This window comes from Heteronotia binoei, chromosome 21 (assembly GCF_032191835.1).
Source record: "Heteronotia binoei isolate CCM8104 ecotype False Entrance Well chromosome 21, APGP_CSIRO_Hbin_v1, whole genome shotgun sequence".
Lineage (NCBI taxonomy): Eukaryota > Metazoa > Chordata > Lepidosauria > Squamata > Gekkonidae > Heteronotia > Heteronotia binoei.
The window spans coordinates 171,991,010-172,003,328 of record NC_083243.1 but is presented as its reverse complement, the minus strand read 5'-3'; the positions used below and the strand labels follow the sequence as shown (position 1 = coordinate 172,003,328).

The window sequence follows — 12,319 nt, the reverse complement described above, 5'->3', positions numbered from 1 at the left end:
AACAGGAAATCTTCCAGTTATCCAGCACATACGCCAGTTCTCCCTCAGCAGCAGCAGACATAACCCCCATCATCAGTTTACATTCTACAGAAGTGCTTCCATCACTGGGAGTGTAGAACATGGCCAATCCCTGTGCTAATGTACATTGTGCTTATAAATGGATAGTGGACAGATGCCAATGATCATGTTTTCTGCTGGCATGCATTGTCTGCCGTGTAACTAATCTAGCAATTCATAGACCCTTCTCTGGCCTCCTCTATGTATAGGTGTGTATACGTGAAACACTTAACGGCATGAAGAATGAACAAAATGAGGGACATACACTAGGGCTGTTACCTGAAAAGTGATAATTGCATAGATTTGAATATTTATGGATTAGCTAGTAAATCAGAGTCTGAAATACTGCTATACTAGGCTCTATTGTTGAGCGGCAAAGCCCACTAAAGAGTAGGAATGGTTCCTGAAGGCAAAATCTGTGCTTGTCAGGTATTCAGAAGTCCCACATAAGCACAATTATCTACTTCTCTCAAAGTTCCATTCCTCTGTATACAGCTGGCAGCGACATATGCATCACCTTCTTTCCCATTTAAAATGGCATGGGTTAAATGTTTCCTTACACTTGTTACGGGCCAAGTGCCCATAACACATTACTTCACAGCAGGAAACACAGTTGCTCGTGCATCTCATAAAGACACAGAAATGTTACTATCCCTGAATTCCTTTTCTGGTCAGTAGCAACATTTTCTCAAGTGCAAGTCTGAGAATAGTTAATCCCTTAAAATAAGAGTTTGGGGCACAGCCTGGTTTAACTCCACAGTGAAACATGTTCTGACATAGCTAAGAATTTGCAGTTGATGAGACGCAAGAAGTCAAGATCCCATTGCTGGCATCATGCAGGGTACAACTTTACCACGTAATTTGCACCTCTTAAAAGCACAGAAAGTGCTGGCTTGCTAAACCTTAAAGCAATGGTTGGAATAATTGAGAATGTAACTGGCAATAATTAAAGCATAATAATGTCCAAGTCTGGGAGCCAAAAGATTATTCTGTATAATCAGTACAAAATGTGTTATTTGTTTAAAACCTGCAAAAGCAGCAACACAAAATAAAAATCTCTGTATACATTTTTTTAAAAGGGAAGTTAATGGCAGTGTATATAAATCAGTGATTCAGGTAGGTATAGAACAGTAAAAGGAAGACTAAAAGGATGAATTAGGTATCAGTGAAAAACTGATAAAAGCTTAAAACACATTTTGGGAAAACAGAATGAGAAGCTCTTGAACTGCAAAATGTAACAGAAACAAGGGAGAGCCAAAACATTCATTAAACATTTAAGTAGGAAAAATCTATAAATATTCATATACACATTATAAGAGAAAAAAAAAATTCAGCTTAACTTGGACTTAACTGGGGAAAATCCCACAGGACTGGAAGCTGAAGTGCCATTAATAATTACTGCCAGGGTGGGTAACATGTTGCTCACCAAGCTGTCTTGTGGCAAATTTCCCAATTGCTGGCAGATTTCCAAACAGAAAACAGACCAGCTGTGTGGTACATAACTACTAACAATGTCTATGAATATGATGCTATCTTTGGCTAATTTAGACTTCTAAAAATATCAGCAGCATCGCCTCCATACATGAGCAACGGGAACACAAGTGGGCAGAACTAGCTGATATCTCAGCAAGGACAACTGTCTCTTATCAGGCCTCAAGCAGACAGGAACATCTGGATTTGCAGTGGCTTTAGTATATCAGTGCCTCCCCACGGCATCAATACGTTCCCCGTTGCTGGCTTGACAGGGAAAATGGGGAAAATGTAGGCTGGTCACGCCACCTTCACATTCTTACCCATAATAATAAATAATAGTGGATGTTCTTGTGCCTATATTACAATGCACGAATAATTAGACACCACAAAAAGTCAAAGATCTGAAAGACGCCAATTCATCTGCACTGCTTTTTGAAGAGACTTTTTTTCTGCGCACACACAAAAATTATGAGGGTGCGTATGTGAATTGCAAGAACGTCTGCGTACAAACAGGCAGAATTTCACAGCACTCTGCACAGAAAAGAAACATTCTCAAAAGATGAAGGTGACTTGTTCTTAGCTGGTATTTTTGTTCAAAGTTTTAAAAGAAACAAGTAGGGGATGACTGGATTCCCCCAGCTCCATTCCATTTAGGATTTGCTCTGAAGATGTTTTGTTGGTGTTCATAAACTATAAGGAACAGAACCCCAGGAGGAAAGAGGGAATAGGTTAGTCTTTCCTTCAAACCCTCACCCGCAGCCATAGGCATAGAGGGGGGAACTGTTCTAGGTGCTATGGGTGCATAATTCCACAATTTAGTGATTGCAAGAAAAGTTCCTCCATGCTTTGCTAAGGTTCTCTGGTAGCTGTCAAACACAGATCCCAGGGAGGAGGAAATCTTGAAAGTCCTTGAATCAGCATTTTTGCCACTAAGGGATCACCCAAAAAGCATAGCTAAGAATTCAGTGAGATTCTTTTAAGAATCCAAGAACAGCCCTGATAGATCAGGACAGTAATACATCTAGTCCAGCATCTTGTTCCACACAGTGGCCAAAAAGCCACCCTGGAGAGCCAACAAGAAGGGTACAGAGGCCAAAGGCCTCGCCTTATGTTGCTGCCTAGCACTGGTATACACAGGTTTATTGCTTCTGAATGTAGAGGTTCCTTCTAGTCACCATGGCTAATAGCCACTGATGGACCTCTCTCCATGAATTTGTTTGACCCCTTTTAAAGCCATCTATGCTAGTGGCAATCACTATGTCCACTGGCAGTGAATTCCACAATTTAATGACTCATTGAGTAAAGCAGTACTTTATACATCTTGACAATATTGCCCATTAACTTCTTGAGTGCCCCATATGAGAGAAAAAGTTCTCTCCATTCACTATGGAGCAGAAGGGAACAGTGTGGTAAGTTCCCTTCTGTTCTAGCAGGTATCAGCTCTACAAAACTGTGGTTTGGGAATTAGGCATATTAGCTTTCTATTGTAATTAGATAGAAGCATATAGACAGGCTCCTTCTATTTCAACATGGATGTTGTAGCATGGACTGGGGCAGGAACAAATGTTGGTGGTAAATGGAATTTCCTTCAGAACCACACCACCTGCCCACTGTATGTCAGAGGATTCTGACGGTTGCAGGGAATCTACAAAAACGCAACAGGAACTAATGAAGCCATGATCACAGCACACCCAAGATGGATGTGCAGCCAACACTGTGTATGCCCAGCTCCATTGAACTTCAAATTCTACTCTAGAGGCAACCCAAGTTCTGGGGCTGGAATCATTTGTGCAAGTGATACAAGGTACACAGTGTTTTATTATTTTTTTAGAACGGTAACTGTAAGAACACAGGCTGTGTTGGAGGCTGTAAAGTGGGGACAAGAAGCCATAAGCAATAATAGACTAAAGCTATCTTGCTGAAACCCCCAGGTAGCTCCATTTTACAACAGCTCATTGAAACTCCTAGGCAGCCCCACTTTACAAAAGTAATACCCATGACTTCTGAATTCAGCCCCCTGGAAGCAGAGATTAAAATGATGAATTCTGCGCTGGAAACCAAATCCCATCCTGCAGAAATCCAGCGTACACGTTGAAAAAAAACACACAGGCCTATAATTACTGTTAGTATTTACGGATTCACTGGTCATCAGGTTTCTGACCTGGAGTGAAAGATGGGGAAGATAGATTATTTATATCTAGAAGAGGGTATGTGCACATACTTGCATAGGTAAAATTTGCTACCACATACAGCACACGAGATTTCCCCAAGCTATGGGAAATATTACTGCAAAGCAGCAATACCCTTCACAGAAGCAGTTGGCTACAAACATCCAAATTCACAAAACAGGAATAATTCCTCTGCAACACTGAGAGAATAAAGTCCTGCGACACCTTAAAAACACAGAGGGACTCTATGCAAACTACATCACTGCCCTCTGGTGGGAAAAAAACAAGGAAATGGAAACCACACCAGCCTCTTTTGTAGCCCACATCCTAACTGAGTTCCAAGGACTAAAAGTGTTTTCTGACATCCCCTTGGGGGATTAATTGGGACTTGTAGCTCTGAGCCTTGCATTGTGCCTCTGCAACACCCACCTGAGGTTTCAAGTCAACGTTTTGTTCTGTCAAAGAGCGAGTTAAGTGGCCAGCACCAAACTGAATTCCCAGAGATTCCCTTCTTTGGAACTCTCATCCCCCATATGCACCTAGAAGCTACTGTTCTGCTTTGCATGACAAAGGAATTCCTAAATTAGAGCTTCTGCTATGGGCACTGGGGGCTACATGAGGCTGCATAGAAGGATGCAGTGGAGGACGAGAGATGGCCTGCAGAGCTTGTTCAGGCAACTGGGCTGGATGCGTCAGGATGGATGTAATCTTGCTGAGCTGCAGGAGGGAGCCAGAGACAGCTGTGTGGAGAGAGAGAGAGAGGGAAAAGAGGGTATCAGTGAGTCTTGAACATGCATCAGGACACTATAATACATGGTGGACTCTTTAAAACATTAAGACAGACTAGCGTTCCAGAACCATATCCCAGGTTCGGAAGCAAGGCATGGAAAGGAACAAAGTCTTCACATGCTGGGGAATAACAAGGCTGATCAAGGGACTGAGAGTTGAGAATTCTGAGCTCCACCCAGCCAGAGAGCACTGGCACACTGCAACCGTGGCTCTCACTTCTCTCTGCTCCTCAGGTATCGACAGGTGACACACAAGACATTTACACTTAAAATGAGAGACTGTATAAACATGATTTCTTAAATACTGCAGCGGAAGAAGCACCCCTATCCAGGAAGGAAAAGTCCTTAAAGCATACCAGGGCGCAAGATGGGCAGGGTGCAGTGTTGCTCCAACCAACTCAACACCGACTGGCAGAATTCCTTGATGCCGCCTGTGTTCACTGTTCTGGTATAGCTCTCAAACAGCGGCTTGGTTACCACGCTAAACTGCAGGTTGAAAAGAGTTAAGGAGCCTACACAGCCAATTATCCCACTCTACACGGCCCCCCCCCTTCTGAGGACTCTGCAGGGCACTTTTCAGTATTAAGACTCCAGTCCCACAATCTGCTTCCTTTGCTGCGCCCTAACAATACCATTCTGCCTCACTGCTCTACCCTCAGCTGCCGGTGGATACAAGCCAGAAGCGCCAGTCCTCTGAGGTGCGCCGGCGCACGTACTCTTCATAGAGCTGAGAAGTCTGATCTGACTGCGGTGGTAAAACAGGGGCTCCGCTGGGTGGAAGCTGACGCTGGAACTCACTGTAAGGGGGGGGGGGGGGAAACAGGACAAGCACAACCCAGCCACATTAGCTGTCTTCTCATTCTATCACAACTCTCAACCTCTTAAGGCCACAGAACTGGTTCTAGGTGGGGGGGTTATTTTTTTTTGGGGGGGGGGAAGGCAAAATGCCTGGAGGCCCCCTCTCACCTAGCACTCATACACCTGCCCCCTCCCTGGTCCGCTGCTTGCACACTGCCCCCTACCCCATTCGCATACCCACCGCCCACTCCCCATTTGTACACTCGCCATTGCTGCTTGCACCCCTCTGCTCAAGGGGTAACAGCAGTAGGCCAAGACCCCTGGCAGTTGCCCCGCTTCAGAGAATGCTGGCCCTGGCAGGCCACTCCACAACTCACTCAATGGCTGTGCTCAGCTCTTCGATTTCACCATGCAATCTTTCTACTGTTGCCCGAGTTTGTCGGTGCTCCTGCTGCAGTCTCCCCACGTATGCCACGCTCTTCTGCAGAAGCACTGCTTTGCTAAGCTGGGGGGCAAAGCAGGGATATAAGAGGGGGCAGAGGAACAAAGAGAACGGGAACAGACCTGGCACTGCCGCAGAGCCAAAGGCAAGGAAAGAGGGGAACATGTACCTTTGTGCTGGTCTGATCAGATCCTGGCAGCACCAGACTGGCAAGAGTGTTGAAGCCAGAGCTGATGAGCATACGTCGGGTGTAGTCCGAAGAGGCAAAAGTGGATCTTCGACTTCCCTACGATTGCCAATCAAATCACAAGATATCAGATACTATCCAAATTCCTGGCTATACATCTGATCTACTTGCCCCAATCTTTTATATATAGACATTCCTCATCACCTTGGCAGTACAGCGTTTGGATATTTCCTGTGGGTTACAGACAATCCTGTCCTCAGCCTCTTCCTTGGTTTGGGAACCTGAAAAAGAAAAACAACACTGAGAGAGGCATTCTCTCCTTTAAGAACACACCCCATCTTTCTGTTTGGCATTGTATACGGGCAAATTCAGTGAGGGTGGATGAGGTATTTCCAAGAAAGAGGGCTAAGTAGCCTCACAGCCTCCCTAGCCTCCTCACCAGTGTCAGGAGAGGCTGCAGCAGCAGGAGGCGGAGACTTCTCTGTCCCAGAGACTGAGCTCAACATGACATCAGCAGGGAGTCCTGAGGTGCCACAAGCCTGTGGAAGAAGATAAATATGGTTATGAGAGGAGCTAGATAAGAATGTGGGAAACAATGATCTGTGTCGATAACAGGATACTTTCTCACCTGTATGGAATTAATGACCGGAGTGAGGGACAATTGGGCTGGATCTGCAGATAAAAAGAAAAAAGTTATTTTTGCTTTCTGAGCCTCGATGGCATTCCATGTGCAGCATAAAGCCTGGTAACTAAGGAGACATGTCGGGCAACTACTGAGGTATGATCTAGCTGCTCTTTAATAAACTAGATTCTGGAATCCAGAAGAACTACTTTGGAACTTCATCAACCAAGAATTTTTTTTTAATTGTTTCAACTTTTATTAAGATTCATAAAATTTTACAAAACATAGACAGTAACAGTGTACACAGGATTAAGTTTGTTTCATCAAATATGCAAATATACATTTCTTACCCTCCCCCCCCCCCATCGGTTCCACAAGTTATTTATATTTATCATATTGCCAATAATGTCCTACTGTTCTTGAGATACGACTACAGTTTGTTCTACAAGCTGTCCTGGTCCAAATGATAAATAACAGAAAATACCTTAAACGGTTTAAGTTCCTTTTCCTTGATTACGAAAGAGCAACTAGCAATATACATTCCTGAACAGTGAGAGAGGATGGATTAGTTGGAAATTCTAATTTCCATGTTAAATAAGGCATCCAAGTTTCAGAAAACTTTGAATCACATTCAGAGTCTTCGTATTGCTTTTTAGTCTCAGTAATTTTTTTCAATATAAAGTATTCCCAAAGTTTGTTTAGCCATGCATTAAGTGTTGGAGGGTCCTCCGATCTCCATTTAAGTGCTATAGCGAACTTGGCTGCAGTAAATATAATTGAAATTAATACTCGCTGTGTCTTACAAATTTGAACACTTCCCCAGTCATCCAGTAAGAACAATTGTGGAGTAATTGGTAGTCTGCATCCAGTGATATTACGAACTTTGCGAGCGACTTGGACCCAGAAGTGTTTGATTATAGGGCATAGCCACCAATTGTGATAAAATGTAGCACGAGTACCACATCCCTTAGTGCAGATAGGAGGCACTACCGAAGTCATGTGTGAGAGGCACGTAGGAGAAAGATAAAAGACTTTTATGACATCACTTTGTATGCCTGAAACTGTATATTTATCGATTTGGATGTAAGTGAAAGCGACTTCCATATATCATACATGCATCATCTGATATGTTACACCGAATATCTGTGTGCCGTGCCTTTTGATAGGGCAATGTGTTTGGTGAGCCTGCTTTACATAATATATATAATTGACACCAAGCCTTTTATAGGGATTGCATCAGTATAAAGTAACTTTTTGAAGGGTGTAAGTTTAGTCCGCAAAGGTGGAGGAAAAACATGCGTGGTAAAAAAATGCTGTACCTGCAGGTACTCATACCATGGCAATTGTATATTAAATGCTTGCTCAAGCTCTAGTTTGGGACATAGACTGCCATGTGACAGTAGGTCTACAAATCGCGTGGCTGACACACTGCGCCAACACTTAAAAGAGTAATTCATTATTCCTGGCAGAAAACTGGGATTACCTGTAATTTCCGTGAGTGGGGACATCAGCGGGGAAGAGTGCGTCGCCATTTATTCTAGATACCGTATTCTGCGTCTAAAATGCCTATATTGCTTTTTGCGACTGTTCCATAGTGACTCTCTAAAATTATATGCCCATATGCTTTCTGTTTCTATGTCCTTCCATTCTGCAACATATGCTTCCCTATAGTGTTACCAAATTTGTTAGTATCACTGCTGCATAATACAAGGTGATATCAGGAGCTGCCTGCTCTCCCTCTGCAAGGGGGCGCTGTAATGTATGTGCACTTACCCGGGGTTTTTTGCCCTGCCATATGAAGGAATTAATGTCTTGTTGCCATTTAGTGAGACGAAACGATGGTAGTAATATCAATAACGCCCTAAAATAAAAAATATTTTTTGGGAGTAGTATCATTTTAACTAAACTTATTCTTTCTACAAACAACAGTAGTTTATTTGACCGATTTTGTTTCTGTTCCCTAATTATCCTGGAGATTTCCATATGGTTGTATTTGGAGAGATCTCCCATTTTAACTGGAATCTGTACTCCTAGGTACTTCCATTTATGTTGAGCCCAATGATATGTAAATTCTGTTTTAATAAAAGTTTGTAGCTCAGACGAGATGTTTACAGGATAAAGCAAGGTTTTATCTGCATTAACCTTTAGACCAGCTATTTTACTATAAAAATCTAGATGAGCATGTATACAAGGTAATGAACTTTTTGGGATTAGAGACAAACAGAGTGAAGAGTAAGGGCGAGAGAGGGCAGCCTTGGCGAGTCCCTCTTGTCAGGGTTATTACCGGAGAGTATTGGCCATTGACCTGTATTATAGCCTGTGGTGAGGTATATAGTGCTGTTATAGTTTGTTTAAATCTATTACCAAAATTCATATAGTCAAGTAAAGAACGCAAATATACGGGCTCCACAGAGTCAAACGCTTTCTCTATATCTATTGATAAAAGTCATAAATCTGACTCCTTATTGTGATGGTAATTAAGTATTGTACTCACCATTTTTCTGATATTATCGGTCATATCTCTCCCAGGGATAAGCCCTGTTTGTTCAATTGCTATATACTCTCCTATTATCTTATTAAGCCGCTGTGTAAGGATATTAGTTTGTAGTCCTGGTTCATCAAAGAAATTGGATGATATGATCTTGGATCAGCTTGATCTCTGTCTGGCTTAGGAATTAGTATAATTTTAGTTCTTGCCCATAATGTTGGGAGTTCTCCCGACTCGAGAGCATGGTTGAAAACATCCAGCAAGTATGGGGTTACAGTATTATTTAGAGTTTTATAGTACTCAGCTGTGAAGCCATCCAATCCCGGTGACTTACTATTTTTAGATAATTTAATTGCTGCATCCATTTCAGTTTCATCTATTGGTTGGTCTAAAAAGGTTTTGTGTGCTTCTATGAGGGTCTTATTTACAGAGGATGAATTTAAAAACTTCTTAATTAATTCGATAGGTTGATTAGTTGATTGGTATATTATAGTAATCATGAAAAACTTTTGCAATATCCTTTGATGCTGTTAATAAAGTGCCATTAGTGTCCCGAATTTGATGAACTGTGATATTGGATTGCCGTTTTGTTTGCCAAACTAATAATCTGGATGAGGTAGAATTTTTGTACCCATAAGCTTGTTTAATAAATAATTTTTTTTTTACCTTAGAAACCTCCAATGTCTCTAATTTATTTATTTCTAGCAGTAGATGTTTGTAGACTGTCTTGCTACATGTGCGCCTGTGTTCTGCTTCTAAGCGTGTAATGTTAGTTAAAATCTCTTCTCTTAGTTTATTCAGCTTTTTCCTTCGGATAGATGCTGAAGAAATTATATGTCCCCCGATATAAGCTTTGTACGTGTCCCATACCACTAAGAGGGACACTTCATTGTTCAAATTATTTTGAAAAAATTCATTGGTTAGGTTATCCAACTTGTTGGTAATTTCCTTATCTTTTAACAAAAAATTATCTAAGCACTATGAAAATTCCACCCGGGTTTGATCAAAAGGTTTAAGTTTGCATGAAACTGCAGCATGGTCCGATAAATATTTTGGCTCTATCTCAGCAGACTGTAGCTGATTAGTCATGCTTGTTAAAATAAAAATATAATCTAATCTAGGAAAAAAACTGGAACTGATTTGAAAAAAAAAAGTATAATCTTGCTCATTTGGGTGTAGAAATCTCGAGGTATCTAAAAAATCCAAGTCTTCCATTAGTTTATAAAGGCTAGCGTGTTTGTGTGCAGCACTAGCTCCCTTTGTTCTCCTCACTTGTGTGCCTTTCCTGTCTTGTATCAAGTTCATTATATAATTTAGATCTGCCCCTAGAATCAAATTACTTTCTTGGAAATCTTTTAACTTGCGTACCATTTCTGTAATAAATGTCAATTGTCCCATGTTTGGTGCATACGCTGTAGCTACTGTGATCTTGTGCCCATTCATAGTGCCTTTAACAAATAAATATTTTCCATGGGTGTCCTTTTCCTCAGCATGGCAAACAAACTGAGTGTTCTTCGAGAATAAGATGGCTACTCCACGTGCGTGCAAAAAGCCTGGTGACTCATAGCTCTGTGGAAACCATCGTGTACGAAAGATATTACTATTTTTGTTTTTGAGGTGTGTTTCTTGCAAAAGAACTATGTTAGCTCTCTGCTGTTTAAGATATGAATCAACCCTTCTAGCTTTAATGTTATTGTTGAGAGACCGTTGCAATTAAAAGTTAAAATTTTTATGCTATCCATATTGCCTGTAAGTTTTGCTATCATCCCAAAATTAGCTTTGTCCAATTTCTTTATGTGGCTTTAATGGACTCCAGCCTCTGTTCACCGTGCAGAAAGGAGCAGGCCTATTTTTATAAAGGAAATAAACAGTTGGGCCCAATAGCATATATTTAACTTCTGGAGAGCTACTACTATAGTAAACTATAAGTGTTAAGTACCATCTTAAACTGATATATCCAATTGCTATCAACAAAAAGCTTAACAGTCAAAAAAAATTTCAAGTACAATTTCTTAGCTTTCTGTCTATCATCAAACATAATGCTTTTATACCAAATCCACTAGTACAAAAGAACAGTAAAATATTTACTGTCTTAGTATGTTTAATCCCCAGATGAGCATATTTATAGCAGGTATACTTCTGTTGATTTTCACAGAAGGCTCCATACCAATGTAATTCTGCCTAACTAATCTTTGTATTAAAATGAAAACAAATACAGCTTGTATCGGCATTCACAGGACCAACGATGAATTTAAACTCTTAGAAGTCCTAAGCCCCCCTCCCCCTTCCCTTATTTTCTCAAACAAAAAACCTGTTCTTACATAGTGCTGAAAAAATATTGAATCCAAAATTTTTAACATTTGTGCATGGTTAATTCTTACAATATCGGAACACAACTGAAGCGAAACCCCCACCCTCAACCCTCCCACTCCCCACCTGTCTTGGTTTACGCAAAAGAAACAAAGAAAAAACTCTAATAAGGGCTTTAGCTGCACCCAGCATACTAGTATACGTTTGTATATATATATAAAAAAATCCACATCCTACCCGTGTCAGGGCCTGTTAGCCCTCTCATGCAGCCCTCTTCGTTATGTTGGGACCAGGAACCCCGAAAACTTCTCCTAATTCCCGTCATCCCCTTGGCATATGAACCTTCCTATACAACGCTATATATATTTATAGCATGAAAAAGGTTAACAAAAAATACAAATAAAACAAAGACTCAGACTTAGCTGGCTCTTCGGTTCATGCTATAATTGTAAGTTCACTTAGGCATCTCCGACTCTACTGTCGACATCTGAATGTTAAAGTTCCTCTTCCTCTTGAAGGCAGCTTGTCTTGGGAGTCCTATGAGGTGAAAAAAGCTCTCTTTTTCTCTTTGATGATGCCTTGCTCAGTTCCATTGGTATCTTTAAATTCAAAACTTGTAGTAAATGCTGTCCTGCATCCGGATTCTCTATTGTCCAAGATTTGCCTTCATGCTTTGCTAACAGCCATTCAGTAAAAGACCATCGGTATCTCACACCAGCATCTGCAAGCTGTCGGGCAACTGGCTTTAGTTGCGTGTGATTATAAAGAGTCTCTGCAGAGAGGTCAGGAAATATTAAAATTGTTTTGTTTTTGTAGGTTAAACCGCCCTTCTCTCTCGCCAGCGCCATGATTTTCTTCCTGTATTGAACAGCCTCAAATTCAATGATCATGTCTCTAAAGGCATTTTGGAGTGTCGACGGTCTATATACTGATCGATATGTTCGTAAAATTGTGGTTTTCAACAGTAATGACTATCATCAAGAGAT

At 41.2% G+C, this 12,319-nt stretch overlaps 1 protein-coding gene across 1 annotated transcript in view; it reads right to left on the bottom strand.

The window, feature by feature from the left end:
- Window positions 1-1,043: 1,043 nt before the first annotated feature.
- Window positions 1,044-12,319, bottom strand: part of LOC132589211 (MLX-interacting protein-like) — a 31,468-nt gene continuing 20,192 nt past the window's right edge. Inside the window, exons 10-17 of the mRNA XM_060261897.1 lie at window positions 6,542-6,585; window positions 6,353-6,452; window positions 6,106-6,194; window positions 5,896-6,012; window positions 5,662-5,789; window positions 5,160-5,283; window positions 4,843-4,972; window positions 1,044-4,438 (exon numbers count right to left, since the gene is read on the bottom strand). Coding sequence (XP_060117880.1) covers window positions 4,245-4,438; window positions 4,843-4,972; window positions 5,160-5,283; window positions 5,662-5,789; window positions 5,896-6,012; window positions 6,106-6,194; window positions 6,353-6,452; window positions 6,542-6,585 — 926 coding nt within the window. The 3' untranslated portion in view covers window positions 1,044-4,244. The remainder of the gene's footprint in view (window positions 4,439-4,842; window positions 4,973-5,159; window positions 5,284-5,661; window positions 5,790-5,895; window positions 6,013-6,105; window positions 6,195-6,352; window positions 6,453-6,541; window positions 6,586-12,319) is intronic.